The sequence below is a fragment of the Amaranthus tricolor genome, chromosome 14 (genome assembly GCF_026212465.1).
Source record: "Amaranthus tricolor cultivar Red isolate AtriRed21 chromosome 14, ASM2621246v1, whole genome shotgun sequence".
In the NCBI taxonomy this organism is placed as follows: Eukaryota; Viridiplantae; Streptophyta; class Magnoliopsida; order Caryophyllales; family Amaranthaceae; genus Amaranthus; species Amaranthus tricolor.
Genome location: NC_080060.1, coordinates 1,234,677 through 1,252,455, shown reverse-complemented (window position 1 = coordinate 1,252,455; position 17,779 = coordinate 1,234,677). Strand labels below are relative to the sequence as shown.

General features: G+C 30.0%; 1 protein-coding gene across 2 annotated transcripts; it reads right to left on the bottom strand.

Moving 5' to 3' along the window:
* Positions 1 to 362: 362 nt before the first annotated feature.
* LOC130800242 (serine/threonine-protein kinase Nek2-like) lies at positions 363 to 7,275 on the bottom strand. 2 transcript variants are annotated; one of them, XM_057663693.1, is made up of 15 exons: positions 7,014 to 7,275; positions 5,182 to 5,318; positions 4,998 to 5,064; positions 4,630 to 4,695; positions 4,188 to 4,234; positions 4,040 to 4,085; positions 3,855 to 3,935; positions 3,621 to 3,663; positions 3,484 to 3,533; positions 3,308 to 3,389; positions 3,159 to 3,208; positions 2,830 to 2,903; positions 2,465 to 2,516; positions 1,875 to 2,333; positions 363 to 1,299 (listed from the first exon to the last, which is right to left on the bottom strand). In XM_057663693.1, the coding sequence occupies exons 2-15, from the start codon at positions 5,265 to 5,267 to the stop codon at positions 685 to 687; spliced, it is 1,818 nt and encodes a 605-aa protein (XP_057519676.1). In that variant the 5' UTR covers positions 5,268 to 5,318; positions 7,014 to 7,275; the 3' UTR covers positions 363 to 684. The 2 variants fall into 2 exon arrangements, with proteins under 2 accessions (XP_057519676.1, XP_057519677.1); XM_057663694.1 differs by having other exon boundaries at positions 5,182 to 5,299; positions 7,014 to 7,255.
* Between the last annotated feature and the right edge of the window lie 10,504 nt (positions 7,276 to 17,779).

The following is a 17,779-nucleotide window of genomic DNA, read 5'->3' as shown; positions in this document are numbered from 1 at the left end:
TTATAGAGAGTAGGAAAGGAGGGGTTTTTTTTAGGGAATGGGATTGTTACAAGAGGTGGTGTTAAAGGTGGGGGAGGGGTGTTAGAGATGGCTAGCAAAGTTTTTAAATTTAAAATTATTTTTTTATTAAATTTTGGAAAGCACAAAAGAAAAAAATAAATTTTAACTTGACAAGTGTTTAATTTTTTTTTACACTTGATAACCTTCTTCAATAGACAGCATGTCATTTGATTTTCAGAAGAAAATCGATGGCAAATATCAATTTTTAAAAAAACTAAACAATAGGTAGAATTTTAAGAAGAAATCATCCAAACGTGAGATGTTAAAGTAAACTTTCAATTAGAAATAGTAAGACATTTAAATGATAAGATAAGACATTTGATTTGAATAGCGGAAAACGCATTATACAAGTGCCTTCCTAGCACCTTATGCTAGCACTTTCAATGGTTATTGGTCAATGGTTAGCACGCGGATTACACAAGTAAAAGCAACAGCAACTCGAAGTCGAAAAGCTGCTTGAAGCATCATCAAACCGAACATTAGACAGAAACACCAAAATCCCTACCAAGAATTTTGATCCTAACATCTACATTAACCGGTTCACGCCTTATACAAACGATCTAACATAACTAGCCGTAGCCAATATACAAGGGCACTAGTAGTGCAAGAAACTTGGTACCACAGCTAGGCACCAGTCTCTTTAATGCTTTTCGCCAACCAAATCGCCGTTTCTCTTGGAGACACCTTTCCAGGGCCGAAAGGCTTCAAAAGCACATTAAGTTCATCGTATCTCTCCTGCTGCAAGAGCCGGGCACTGAACTCGAGCAAACCTTCCAACGCTTCAGCACGTTGTTGATATGAGGTGGTATCAAACCGTCGCTGCCTGGAATCTGATGACGATTTGCTCGATAACCCACTGACTTGATTCTGCTCTGAATGTTCATTGACCAAATTGGGCTTAGTCGAGGCCCTTTCACGTGTCTGCACGGTACACTTGTCCTTCATCAGTGATCGGTCAGCGACATTTGGGGATGTGGAAGAGCACTGAGCAGAGGTTGATGAAGTTCTATTTACAGGGTAATGGGGACTCTCGGAAGATGCTAATGGGAACTCGGTCATTTTGTCAATGTGTGGTGCATTGACAGATACATCGGGAGATTCAACACTGTGAAGGAAACCGAGATTGGATTTATATCGAGTGTTATGATCTGGCGCCTTGTTGCTTGAGATCGACAGAGGAAGGGAAACTCTACGCGCTGATCGCGAATATTTAGTCGTTGGAGTGTGTGTCACGGGAATCTGCAAAATGAGCGATGCAAGCAAAGTGATTAAGAGTTGAGTGGTGCAATATTGAAACTAGCTCCGAAAAGGGGAGTGGTTCGGGGAGTAGAGAAAAAGATAAGCATTGTCAAGCATGAGTAGCAAGAATGCACACAAGTACTAACAAGACCCATTTCTATTTACCACCGGCCACCAGGGAAAATAATATTCCATGTAGAGCTACTCTTGTGAGAGACAACCTCTCGGTGAGACGACTCAAAACCCATATGGGGGGCGTCTCACGGTGAGACTGTCTCATACATGAATTTGTGTTCCATGTAATCAACCAAAGATGAATCTCCTGGACTGGGGCTTTGTTCATTTCTATATAAAAAAACCCATTATTTGAATGAATTGATCATCGTCAAAACTTACTTCGACCAATATCAAATTTGGTGCCCATTACAAGAGCTTATCTAAACTTATCGGATCATATCTAAACTTATCTTAACTTAGTGGTCTAATGTGAAGTTAATCTTTCCGAAACATGCTTTTTGAAGTGAAACAACAAACGCCGAGTTAAATCTAAATAGACATGGGTTAAAAAAACTTACAGAGGTACGATTGGACGTATTAGACGAGATCTTAGAGGGTGCGGACAACCTCCTAAAAGCAGTAGAGCCTTTTACAGGTGTTGATAACCTAGGGGATTTTGCAATAGTCGAAGCCTTGGAAACTACTGGCTTATCAACACCAATTTCCTTGTGGGTGCTACCAATAGACATCTCGGTGAACTTTTGATAAGTAGAAAATTCCCGATGTGGTTTGATAGAATATGGAGAGTCCAATTCAGCCTCGGATATGCTAGGGTTCTGGGTTCGGTCATTACTATATGACGATCTCCGATTCTCTCTGTCAACAATCTTAGGAGTTTCCTCAGCCTCGAGGAATCTAGTTTTCCTTGGGTTATCGTAATAGGATATTGGTAATGTGTTTCTTCTAGGGCTCCCAAACTTCAGATTAATTTTAAAAACGTGTGGTTGAAGATGAGGATGCCTTAGAAGTTCAGCGGCCTGAAACAACAAAGTCAAAAACATTTCACTATTAAGTAATTAGAACAAATCGTTCAAACGGGCAACAGATATTATCACAGAAAAGCGGCATTCTAGAACTAAACAGGTGAAATAAAAGACAGAACGCATACACTCGGCCGGATATCAGGGTTTTTCCGCAGCATGCTCTTAACAAGACCTCTACTGCAGAATAAACATGCGCAATAGAGTGAGAAAATCCATATTGAAGAGCTACAATAGGTCGTAAATAAGCACACTGAAGTCCAAACAAATAATGGGAAGATAAAGTCCTATGTAGTTCAAAACAGGGGCAAATCCAGAATACTAGTATAGAATGAGCCGAACACTCATCTCGATATATGTACATGATCAACTCCGATGTCATTTTCTGTGTTTTATGTTACGCATTTCAATAGTAAATATTAATAGGATTTTGAATCATATTAACCGGGCCTAGAAATAGAGAAAATTATTGATTCAAACATAAAGCACTTACAATCCACCAGTATACATGGTAGGAAGTGGGGAAACAATCGACTTATTTATTTTGTTGATCAGGGATTGCATGTCCTGCACAACAAGAGGAAAAATAGAATCACGACCATAGAACTGATTGCATTGTAACTAGTTGCAAAGTAGGACCATAGTGTTCAGGGCGGAAGTAGCCTTATTCAATGTTGTCAACTGACAGCATATAACAAGTTAAATCTCTAAATATGCTAATAAGTATTCTGATTAAGTTGTATTATGACAGCATTGTCTCGGGTTCAAGCCTTACTATCAACTTGCAAAAGTAATGTTGACAAGTGAATGTAAGCAACTTACAAAAGCCTTAAAGGCGGGTCTCAAAGCAGCCATTTCGTAAATGCAGCAACCTAAAATATTCACAAGTTAGGTAGCAATACCAAACAACTAGACAGCTGAGAGATCCAAAATATAAAAAAAATTCTACCGACATAACAGATATAACAAACCTAATGACCAAATGTCAGACTTTGAGCCATACGGTATATCAGCGAGAAGTTCAGGGCACATGTAACTAGGAGTTCCAACCACCTAAAATACAAGAAGGTGAACCAAGGGCGACTTCAGATGTCATGTAAAATAAGGATCTAGTAAAAGCTTAGCATCACGTCAACAAACCACTTACAGAAGAAGCAAGATCATCTGAAGTTAATAATTTGGCTAGACCAAAATCACCTGCGTTCATCAATTGAAGAGGAAAGAATAAAATATTAACATAAAAATATGCATAATGCAAGAGTTGATGAGATGATGTTAAATTACCAAGACGAATATCTTGATCCTTAGTCAAAAATATATTTGAGCACTGAAACAAGAATAGACCAAGGGCAACAAACAATCAAACTGACGAAAAGAACGGGAAAATATATATATATATATATATATATATATATATATATATATATATATATATATATATATATATATATATATATATATATATATATATGTATGTATAATACAAGGTTTATCAATATTTTTAGTAGTATGAGTGACCTTGACATCTCGATGCAGAATGTGGTTCATATGTAAGTAATCCAGAGCCATTAGAAGCTGAACAAGCCACTTGCAAAGTTTCTACAAAAAGCTCAATTTATTAAAAACATACCAAGCAGTCGTAACAATTTCAACTCTGAAATTTAGAAGTAATATTCCAGCTAAAAATGTAGCTTATTATGTACCTCTTCGTTGAAGTGAATGCAGTTAGCTCTCTTGATGGCATCCGCCCTACAAGCATGACAAGCAAATTAACAAAGACTACAAATATGAGGATCCAGGCTAACTGTGTATGAGCTAAGGCACATAAACAAGACTATTAGGAAAACATACATGTCACCTCCTTCACAGTAACCAATAATGATGCAGACATAGCAACCCTGCAATCCAACAAAACAAAATCAACGGAATGCTAAAACAATATCGACACCACTAACAATAAATATATCACCACTTGGCATCAATTTAGTTACAAATTTCACTTAAGGGTAAAAGACAATCACACAAAAAATTAGAATAAAATGATAGAGTATATAACATACCTTGTAGCTACAACCATCAGCTTAAGCTTTTGGTCGAGTTGGTTCCTTGACATGGTATCAAAATCTAACCAGACAAAAGGTCATGGGTTTTTAAATTAAGCCGATAGTTAATAGTTGTAGTCTCGAGATATATCACATAGAAACATAAAGATTTTGCCAACACGTCAGCCACAAAACGATGAATTTACAAAGAAAGACCTTTTAAAAGCTAGCAAAAAGAAACATCAACTAACCTTCTCAACCCACGAGTCCTTGTACTCTACTATGAAAGGATTCCTTATTTTAGAAATCAGCTCTTTCTGTAAACCATAGAACAAAGAACACATCTATTATTTCCAGTACTCAATCATGACAGAAAGAACTACATGCAGCATTTTGGTTCGGTAAAAATTCAAGAAAAATTAGAAGTAGCCATTTGTTCTCTTCACCGAGTAAAGTCTTCGTCATTGTTTGTGCTCCATGGTCATACATGTTTATGAGAAAAGATTGAACATAGTGAAGTAAGCATCTTTAGCTAGTTTAGTGAACTTAGTGAAGTAAGTAAGAGAGGTGTGATATTTTTATAACATTTGAGATAAAGAAAGTGATAGATTTAACTGACCTCTTGGTGAGCAGATCTGCGTGTTCTGTCGGTCTGACGAGCAAGTCGGATCTTCTTCAGGACATACCTAAAAGATAAGTTGCTATTCGTTAGACTAAGAAAATAGACCAAAGAAGGCCAAACACTTTGCAGCACAATAAACTAAAGCTGAATGCTCAAAGTAGTGTGTATGAGATGCACATACTTCTTTTTTTCGAGTTTGTGTCGTACAAGAAGTGCTGAACCAAACGCACCCTTGCCGATTTGTTCTAGTATCTCATACTGCTCCATTTTTTACTACCAAGGCCTTTCAATCACGGTGCCTAAGGAACAACTTTACTCCTATCAATGACAACGAAATAAACAAGAAATTACATCAACAAAGAAAATAAGCAGGAAGACGGAGAGAAAAGAGGAAGACAACAGGCATGTAATGCTTGAGACTTCCAATCCATATGAGCCTATAAACCCAATTGGCTATAGCAAGTATTACATACATGACAAGGATGACACTATTGTAAAATCAACAACATTTCATTACCATAATGTCATATAGAGGATCCCATGTGGTCAGAGTTTTAGGGGTTGAATGTATGCTACCTTTTTTTTTCTTCTTATAAAGAAGAGGTTGACTTTTCAGCAACTTCATATGAATAAGAAGTGCACGTGATTTAATCATTCATCACTAGACCTATTTTATTTACACATCGTCTATTTATCAATACCCAAATCTATCTCAAACTAAGTGACTGAAATTCGGAATAATGACATCCAACTTCACAAAAAAATGTGAATATGAAACTTGCTTAGTATCCAAAAACTAGCCACATTCCTATCACAAGGGCACTTAATTAGCAAAGTGCTATAGAAAGGTAAGTCAAATCTTATCACTTCACACAAGTGAAGTAAAAGAGAAACAAGACCTAACTTAAACACCTTTTAACTATTTTCCAATTATCCCAAATGTTTGAGAGAACAAAAAATGAAAATGACTTATCTCCTTAAGCTACTACAGGACTACAGGAGTATAAATTGAATACCTAGCTCTTGAATGGTTTGAAGATGTACTAAAATGAGGATTATAAAACCTCAATTAGTCATAAATATAACCCATAAATAAGCCAAAACCCCAACACAAGAATGGTTTAAATGGCCAAAAAACAGTACATTCAAAAAAAAAAAGATCTCTCCAATACATGCCAAGCAAGTATTATTGAGCTACCTACATCCCATAAAAAAGGGAAAAAAAAACAGTCAGACAATTATTTTTCTACCTACCTAAGAACTTTTAAAACCCAATAATTTAGGGTTCTTCTCAGAAAAAGGATACATGTTCACCTCTAAGTACAAAATTTAATTCCTTCTTAAGAAATTGTACACGAACACAAAATTTAAAAAGTACCCATGAAGCTTACAAATGCAACAAGCAAAACCATAAATCAACATCCCAAATCAACTTAAAAATTTCACTAAAACCCCAAAATCAATCAGAAAACTCTTTTTATACCTACCTAGGCTACCAAAGCAACCTTTAAAAACAAAAATTTTGGATTCTTCTGAGAAAAAAGGTTACATTTTCCCTCCTTAAGTACAATTTTGGGTTATTAGCAATAATTGTACTACAAACACAAAATACAAATGTACCCATTAAACTAACAAATGCAACAAGCAAAACCCATAACCCAAATACCAAATAAACTTAAAAATTTCACCAAAAACCCCAAAATCAGTCAGATAACTCTATCTAACCTACCTAAGCAACTTTAAAAAAACAAAATTTTAGGTTCTTCTGAGAAAAAGGATATAATTTTACCATCTTAAGTACATTGGGTTCTGCTTAACAGAAATTGTACATAAACATAATATACAAAAAGCACCCTTTAAACTCAAAAATGCAACAAGCAAAACCCATAACCTAAAATCCCAGATAAACTTCACTAAAACCCTAAAATTCGACCAGAAACCCACCACATTGCAAGTATTTTAAGCAAAAAAAAAAAACCCATCACTAAAACTCATAGATAAACAATATAGTACCTAAAAATGAAGCATATTGAAGTAAAACAGATCTCTTTGTGCTTCTTTTCCCGCTCTTCAACAAGTATCAATGGCAAAGAAAATAGCAGAAATTGGTAAGAATGAATTAAAAAAAAAAAGATAAAGTGAAAGAAAGTCAAGTTTTAAGCAATTCAAAACTTCAAAAAATGAAGAAAAATGCAGTCTTTTAAGAGTCAAAAGAAAGAGTAGAGTAAGAAGAGGAGGATCCTGAAAAAGACAGGATAGTAAAGCAAAGTAGTGTAAGGAAAGATCCTCGTGGTTTGGACTTTAATAAGTGAAGCTATGCCACGTGAGATTGATTAATGTTTCATTAATTTGCGTCTTTATACGTAAAATATCACACTATTTATTTACTTTCTTATTTTGTTTTAAATTTTAATTAATTTTTAATCTATCTATATGTTAAAAATAGTCAAGTCGGATTTTATTTATTCGTCGCAATATAATGATTATTATAATTAAATTTAAAATTTTTTTGTTTTATATAGTTAGAAATATTAAAGATTGAATCAGTGTATTTGACTGCGTGCAATGTCAAACATTGCAAGCATTTTAGAACAGAGGAAGTATAAAAGATTGTTCGAAAAAATTGCGATTTTACCTTATTTATGTTTCAATAGATGATTATATAGTAAAAATATCTAATGTTAGTGTTTGTAGTTGGTTGAAATAATTTGTTAATGTTATTATTTACTTCATATCAAGTTATCACTTAATCAAATCAGTCATATTAATTATCTATCAGCTATTAGTTATCAGTATTTTTGTTACATGTAAAGTACTTACCTACTTAGTTGTCTAAAATACTTCATAATTTGGTTTATGGCAATAAATAATTAATCAATTATTAACCACTTCCAAGAAAGTTAAGGTATATTAATATAAAAATTAAGATGGAAAATTCCATGGTTTTGTCGGCAGATTAGCTTTTGGTTTGGTGGATAATAAAGGGAGATGATAATTTAATTTTTTATGTTAGAAAAGATAATTTTGTGATTAGAAGGTAGGATAACTGGATGAGGGCATCTAATGTTGTGATTTGTGTGTTGTAAAAAGTATTGTAAACACTTGTTGATACTATTTATTAAATTTATATAAGACTTTTTCATATGTCATATGAGTTACGGTATGAGATTAGAGATGTTTGTTTGGGAAAAATTTATAGGCAAAACTAATAGTGTACAAATTAAGGTTATATGGGTTATGATGTGAGATTTAGTCCACGCTATTGTGTCGATTAGATTCCAACTTTTCATGGGCAACAAGCCAACAACAAATTTGTTGCAAATTATAATTTTCACGGGCAATAACTAATGTCGTTACACAGGAGTATTTGTAACTGCTCAAGAGAATATATAGATGCTTACTTATTGCACAAAATTTTCAATTTTGAGCATTAAGTCGTTTAAAAATCTTTGCAAAAGTTACTGAAAAATATTTTTCTTATAATAGCTATATATAATTGTATAATAATTTTTGATTTATTCAGTGTTTTTGTTAAAAAATATGTATAAGAAACATCAAATTAATAAGATTACAAAAATTAATTACTTCAAAAAGTTGATTTAATGCATTAGTATACTTAATCTAGGTCCCAATTAAGCATCGTCCACATTTATTTGATTTACAAAATATATATAAAAAAAGAAAATAGAGTTTCACATTGATTTTGTCAACCTCATACCAAAACTAGGGCAACTTTTAATAGTGTCCTCAATTCCACAAACATTATAAACCCATGAACAGATTAACAAAATCATTGTAATAAATGTGCAACAAATAGATATCATGAATAATTAAATTTGTAAAATGTTTATAGTACGTACCTAAATTTTTTGATCATTTTCATTTGAATAGGTTTTGATATGCTCCTCTTATTCATTATTATTATCCCATTTATACAATTAAAACGACACTAATATATAGGGATGTTTGGCAATCAACTAGAAATATTAATTGTTTTGTTGGCTTTTTAAGCAAGCTAAAAAGCCAGTTGTTTATGAAAATATTTGGTAAATTTAGGTATTGGCTGTTGCTTGTTTATTTAAGATAAAGTGGGTTAATAAGCCAAAAGCCAACTAAAAAACTAATTGTATTAGTTTTTTTTATTTTAGCTTAAAAGTCAGCTTATCGGCTGACTTAAAAGTCATTAATAAACAAATTTTTTAACTATTTAACCAACCAATAAGCCAAAAACCAAAAATCAACTAAAAACTATAAAAAAAGTCACAAACTAAATACCCCATAATCATTATGAGAATTCTCAGTGTTAAAATCTCTTATAATACATTCAAGTAAGGCCCAAATTACAAAACTTTAGACCAATCACATAAAATATTAAAAGAACTTAAGGAAGAGTATGATACTATTAACACTATCTGCCTCTATTATTTTGGGTTGGTAGCACACGGTTGGCTTGGCTAATTATGATTTTTGAAATTTTTTTAGGGGCGACACTTATTATCATATAATATAGTTGGTCAATTGTCATATTGTGAAAGGAATTTCCTATCTTTTATCAATGATTTTTTTATTCTATATTATGAATATGGATATATCACTCTATTATTTTTTTTATTTATGGGATACATTGCAAGAAGAAAAGGGCTAATTAATTTGGACATGAAAAAATACTAAATCATATGGTGTTGATTTTATTTCATATACTCAAAAATTAAATAAATTGTGCGAGATGTGAAGTGGGGGATTTAGAATTTTTAATTAAGCAACAGTTTTGAAATTGTAATTGTAATCAGCTAAAAAAATAGAGGGTCATGCTCATGCTATTTTTACTTAATATATTCAATGTTTTTTTATAATTTTTCTCTAAATTTCTATATAGTTATTATTATTATTATTATTATTATTATTTATGCAGGTCCAAATGCAGATCCGCCATGGATGTGGCCTTCGGATTAACAAAATGGGATATAGATGACATTTCCTCCTTTATATCTATATTCACGTAAATTCACGTAAAATTTTTATATACTTTTGTTATCTATCAAAAAATATATGTCACTAGAATAAAATTAACTTTTCATAACATAGAATTTAGCGGTGAAGAAATTCATAGTGCGGAATTCGATTTGGGTTTGATTTGGTGAATATTAGATTTGTATTAATTATTCAATGCGAGGAGCACCTCTATTTATACATCATTTGACCATCTAATAAAGAATCTAAATATTACGGAATATTAAGATTAAGGAAACTAAATCAGAAAAATATAAAATCTAAAATAAAATGTTCTACTAATATTCTACTTTTCTACACTCCCCCTCAAGTTTGGTCTTGGGATCACTGAGACCGAACTTGCCAAAAATATTCTGCAATGCTTTTGAGCCAATTGCCTTGATCAGAAAATCCTCCAATTGATCTTTTGATTATACATAGGACATTTTGATAATTTTTCCGACAAATTTGTCATAATTGATTTTCAAATTTTTGAGTTTAGATAGGAAAACAGGTATCTGATTTAAAATGTTTGGATGAACAAGATTGGGATTTAAAATGGGTGAAGTAGTTGGCTTGGAAATGGATCCACCCACACGGATCCTTGGGTGACCCAAATGAGGGCACGCGGATTTGGCTTGGGGTAGGGCTAGGGTTTTGTTTTTTGTTATGTCCATATAAAAAGAGGTATTTTTGGTTTGTTTGATGAAATCGAATTTTGGGGTTCTTGGATTTGTAATACTTGTTTGTCGGTTTTCTTGATGAGGAATGACGAATGTAGTCTTGCCATCGTTCCGGTGATTCACCAGAGCTTTGGAGGCGACTTTTCATTTTTGAACTCATCACTTTGCCGGAATGATGAATTCTCTTATTCTAATCGGCTTTCTTCCCTTTTTTCGCTCCCCCTTTCGTCAGTGATGGGCCAAAGAAAGGTGGAAATCCATGTCCATAATTCATGGGCATTAGTAGTATGGTCAATAATAGCATTGCCAATGGTGGTGTCAAGGGTGTAAAGTATCCATGACATCACTTGTGCATCATTTGTTTCCAATGAGGATCTTTATTTTTTGAAGGGGCGGCAATGATATGATTGAGCAGCCACGGATCTGCTATTTTTTGTTTAATTTCATTACACCACTTAGTGTAATTTGAAAAATTCAAATTTTCAGAAACATTTGGGTAAGTATGGATTTTTTGGTTATATGTTTGGATACTTTGGAACATTTGTTCCAAGGAAATCATCTTTTTTCGAGTTTTTTTTTTTGTAATTTGATTTTGTTCTGGTTTTGGTTTGATTTTGATCTGTTTTTTTTTGAGTTTAGTTTGATTTTGATTTTTCTGGTTAATGATGAATGCCGTGGCTGATCGCCGGTCCTCGGAAAACATCATTGGCTCTGATACCATGAAGAAATTCATAGTGTGGGATTCGGTTTGGGTTTAATTTGGTGAATACTAGATTTGTATTAATTATTCAATGCGAGGAACACCTCTATTTATACATCATTTGACCATCTAATAAGGATTCCAAATATTACGAAATATTAAGATTAAAGAAACTAAATCAGAATAATATAAAATATAAAATAAAAAAATTCTACTAATATTCTACTTTCCTATAAGCGACATTAAAAAAATATCACTGATTTATATTTTAATAATTATTTGTTTTTATTTTAAGTTTCACTATAAAGTGATTTAGTGACACTTTATTTGGCCTTTAATGACATATTTAATTGTTAATATAATCTATAGTAACATTTATGAGAAATGTCACTAAATCCTATGTCGCGAAAAACTTTAATATGACTTTTTATAATGTTATTACAGAGTCTAATAAATGTCAATAAATCCACTATATATATCATAATTACCAATAGAAATTTAAAGTAGTGATATTTAAATTAATTATCATTTCATCAGTAAATATATTAAGTATTTTTATAGTGTATAAATAAATGTCTTATACCTAAGACTATATATATTTGTAGTATACCAGATCAACCTCGTTTCATCTCTATTCAATACCTAAGTATATGCCTCATTCACACAATAAACTCGCTTCATCAATTTAAAAATTTTGGTATTTTTACAGGTGTTTAAACAGATCCTATGACTCAATATTTACTCGATTTTGAAATTGAACCCGACTTCAAAATAAATTTAAAATAATGTATAAGTCAATATGAACACAAGATTCGATTTTGAACCACCGAAACACCTAACCCAAAATCAACCCGATAACCCGAATGAACACCTCTAGTCATTTTCATAAGCTTTCTCAAATATTATTTTTAATAAATGTGTAATTGTATATTGGTGAAAAAATTATAATATTTGATAAAATTGTTTTACATATAATTAAAGTCCTTGATTTAAAGGCTTCTAATTATACTTCACAAACGCATTTAATGTTTCATTTCATACTTAATATTCAACAATAATCCTAGAATTTTAATACCAAAACAAATAAAGCTGACTACTCCTTAATTAATTTATATTGATTTTCATAAATCTAGATTTTGTTTTGCCCAAATCTCACGTATGAGTTGATTTTGATATTCTAGCTAAAATGGGGACTCTCTCCGATTAGTGTAGGGTTGGCTAGCTTAATTATGAAATGATGTAATAATTATCTTGTATATTGTATATACAAATTATATTTAGAGTACCCTTAATATTGCCGCCTTGGTACATTAGTTAAGTTCAATTAATCGTTTCATAATGTTAATGATTTTTTAACATAGTTTTTTAAGTATATTTTGAGCTTTAATGTTTATATAAATACAATTTATAAAAATTATAAAAATTACTACAATTTCAAATGTCGAGATGATGAAATTCCACGTTAATATATATTAAATTTTATGTATATTTATGAATAACCTTGTTTAAATTTCTGTCTTTTTATATTGAATACTCCAAGCATAACCTTCTAAATAAAACAAAGGCTCAGATAAATATGTTCTTATTTGTTCAATGTTTATAAAGATTCTTGTCTCATTTTTCAACTTACAAATCATGAAAATTATGAGTTAATTTAATAGTTGAAGTCTTATTCTTTCATCTTTGTGATGAAAGTTTGATTATCACGTCTATAGAAAAGTTTGTTTTTTCCTGCCTTTGCCTATAAGAAATGATCTTACCCCAAATAAACAAAAAACAACATTCAAATCCTCATCAAAATTTTACGAGAACTTATAGAATTAGCATATTTCTTTAATTGATCACTGTAAAATAATAAATGATCCTTTTATATTTCATGAGTGATCACTATAAGGCAGTAAATGTTTATTTGACCAACCCATTTGAATTGGTCTCACAGTAAGACGGTCTCAAGTGAAAAATTTGTATTTTTTTTAAAAAATAGTACTTCTAAGCCATTGAATTACTAGTCCAACAAGGTTCTGGGCCAATATTTAATGGGTCAATGGTCATACGTGATAGGCCCACGAAAGGTATGAGCCAGAAAAAAAACCTATAGTCACCTTCTTGATATATCGCTTGCAACAATTAAGAAAAATATACTATAATGGATATTATGCCATATGGGCATATAACCACGTATATTGATGTTTTCTAATACAACTTGTATGAGTCTGTTTCGTTATGTGACCAGTTATAAAAGCAGTACAATTAACATTACTCAAGTAAAAAATAAAAGAGAGAAAAAATACAGAAAATGTGTAACCAATAGCATGAACCGTGCAAAATAAAGCAAAAAAAAAACCTATAAGTAACTGATAGCAATCAATTATCTATTTTTACGCATGCTGGAAAAATTACCAAGAATAATACAATTTTTTGTTTATTTTTCTACAATAATTCCAATTTTTTATTAACTATAAATAATACTAACTTAAGAGGTGTTTTCCTAGAATATCACTAACATATTAAAAATCAAAACATAGGAGATTATATGACAAAGCAAAAATTGGTAAATTAGATAATAAACTAAAGTTGGTATTATTCTAGAAAACTTCCCCCCAAGTTGGTGTTATTCATGGTTAATCACAAATTGGTATTATTATAGGGAAATTAACTGAAGATTGTATTATTGTACGGTAATTTTTTATTTTTTTTTTCTCTTTTTATCATGAATAGATTGGCTAAATTATGTCTTTTTTCTCTATATTTTTAATCTCTATATTCTCTTTTTTTTATTTCTGAATTCCCTAAAAGAGAATGTACTTGGACCCAACAATGACAAAAGAAGGTGTAAAAGATAGTAAGAAAACAAAGTATAAACAAGAGCGGTAGCTTTAATGAACAAAGCTCACACAACACATATAAATGGCGTCTTGTGCTGGCTATTGCTTCCTCGAAGCCCCACCATCAATGCACTCAACCCCATTGCATTCTCAATAATTAACATGATGTGTTTTAACTTGAGTTATTGAACCATGAGCTACAGATAAAGGTAGTCTATCTTTTACACTAACATACCCTACTACTTTAACATACTGTATCGAATTTTTAAATTTTCGTGACAAAACAAATTAAATAGTATAAAATGGTTGACATGAAAGAGTATTTGTCATTTAATTTACTGTAGTGAGTGCACTTAACTCTTTACGCACAATGAACAGAAGTTGAAGTACAGCATCCCAGGTTGCATATTCTGTTGCGCTGATAAATATCCATATCACAATATACAGTAATGTATGTCTATGTTTTTTAGGTTGACTATTGCAGATTCTACAATTATATGTTTGCTAGTATTGCTTTATATTTTTCTTCTGCAACCTTAATTTTAGCTTTGCCCCTGCATATATGAAAAAGACTTGTATGTCTTTGTCTGAACTATTATAATGTGTATCAACCTTAAAAGGTATTAAAATAATATAAATATTTTAGCTTAACAAGTACAATCAAGTATAATTATTAGAAAATACTTGCTATTATTAAATTGATGAATACTGAAATAATGTAAACTAAATATATGTAAGACTTTTATTGCCTATACATATGATTTGGAATGTGAATATTATGGGCTCTATATAGTAGTCAGTATCTCACACTTCCACTAGGAATACTTGCGCAATATCATCATGTGTTTGCTCCTTTCTGTATACATAGACTTGCAATTTGCATCACCTCAAACAAAAGATCTGCAATTTGCACGTTAATATTATATACTTCAACCGTTGTCAAGTACTCGTTATATTTTAGATAGTGGTACTATTTATATTTCAAACTTATTTTATATGTATAAGAAAAAATATAGTCAAGTAAAATTTTATTCGAATCATCTAATTATATATTTTTATAATATCAAATTTTTATAACTTTTAGTTATATATATTTATATAATATATATATATATATATATATATATATATATATATATATATATATATATATATATATATATATATATATATATTTATTTATGTATTTATTTATTTATATTATAAAAACTCGTGCGATGTGCGATTTTTTTTATATCGATATATATAATCATATGATATTCAAAAAATAAAATCAAAGATATTATGTAGTAGAAATAATTAATTTTGACAATCATGTATAGTCTCTGTAATTTCGGACATTGTCAACAATATATATGTAGTAAATTATTGTTTCCAATTTATTCATATGCTAGTCAAATATACTTTAATGATAAAGATATTGCTCAAATATCAAATGACTAACATTAAATTTCATGTTATTTTTCTTTAATCAATAAATGAGTTCTATGTAGCAAACTTTATTCAGTTGTGACTTGTGACACTTAAAATTTATCAAGCCTTTTAGTAAAATGTATGATAATATATAATGTCATCATTAATATTAATTTTTATAACATATAACACATAAAGAGGTTTTATCCAAACTCAGCACTATACTAATATCTTGAATCTGACACTCAATTTATTATCCTTAGTTGATGAAGTAGCATTTTCATGGAAGTCAACAAGAATATTATTGAAAAGGTACCTGTATAGTCACTATTGATTGCTATAAAATGCGTTGACATTAGGTATGATTGCTTGTTTTTTATATTTCAGTATAGTTTCGCCCTTTATGAATGATGACGTTTCAAGTCACTAATTAATAATCCTTTCATTTTCATTTGTCTTTTATCATATAAATTCTTTGAAATTTAGTGCCAAACTTCGATTCTAGATTTTCATCGATCTAAATAATTAAAAAATATATTATTTAAATGATATGGATAGATTCATTTTAATATATAATTTTTATTTTATAAATTTTTATATTTTTTATAAATATAGAGTTAAGGTTAATTGTGTTTTAAGTTAACATTAAATCTGCAAAAAAGTTAATGGAAAGAGCAAAAAGAAACGTAGTGAGTATTATATTTGAAGTTTATTTTTTATCATAAAATAATAATATTTTATTAAAAATGATTACTTTTAAAATATTTTTTCTTTACATATAAATGTGTTATATATATATATATATATATATATATATATATATATATATATATATATATATATATATATATATATATATATATATATACATATATATATATATATATATATATATATATATATATATATATATATATATATATATATATATATATAAATATATATATATATATATATATATATATATATATATATATATATATATATATATATATATATATATATATATATCTCATTTATTCACACATTTTTTTCCTACTACTCTACAGTATGTATTTTTTTTTTTTCATTTTTTTAGTTTTTTACAAAATATTTATAGGACAAATTTAGTACGATAAATTGAGAATAAAGTTTAAATAGTAAATATATGTATATATACATGTATATATATATATATATATATATATATATATATATATATATATATATATATATATATATATATATATATATATATATATATATATATATATCTCATTTATTCTTTTTTTTTCCATATTTTTAGTTTTTTACAAAATATTTATAGGACAAATTTAGTACGATAAATTGAGAATAAAGTTTAAATAGTAAAATATACATAATTTTCATAATTTTTAAACCTAACCTTCACTTTTCCTTTTATTCATCACGCCAATAATTCACACCATGTGTGATGTTTTAAGTACCTAAGCCAATTGACAATCTAACACCTAACTAACCACAATCTACCACTTTTAGGGATTTCATGATTCATGATTCATGATTCATGATTCATGATTCATGATTCATGATTTTAAATATGAAGGCACCGAGAATGTCCTTATACCGAGAACGTTTCTTAGTGAGACAAATTGGTGGTCAGTTACATCTATCTATCAAATAGTTTATTTACTTAAAATAGTAATTAATGATTAATTAATAAATAATCATGTATATTTTTAATGGGTAGTTGGTGAATAATAATATAATCTTTAAATTTTCAATATTATCTTAACCGGGTAGTTTCTCCCGCCTAGATAGAATCTATCTATCTCAAAAAGGTAATATGAGGATTTATGTAATCATGGCCATGGTCATCAACCCAACATCTCGCACGGAGTCAAGGTTTAGGGGGAAGAGGTAGCGGATAAATCATATCCGTACCCACTCGAGGAAGAGAGCAAGAGAAATGCACTCAGTCAAAAAAACTTCACGTAGATAAAGATTTAGGTAATCAACTTTGCCAAATAAAACCTTAAATTAATGATTGAGACGTTAAAATATATGCTTTGTCCTACAAAAGTTATTTGAGCTAGTGTAACATCTCTAAATTTTCGACCCCTTGTACGAAACCAAAAGCGTAAAGGATGGGAGGAAATTCGGGTGTTATATAAAATAAAATAAATAAAATAATAATAAACTTTTTAAATG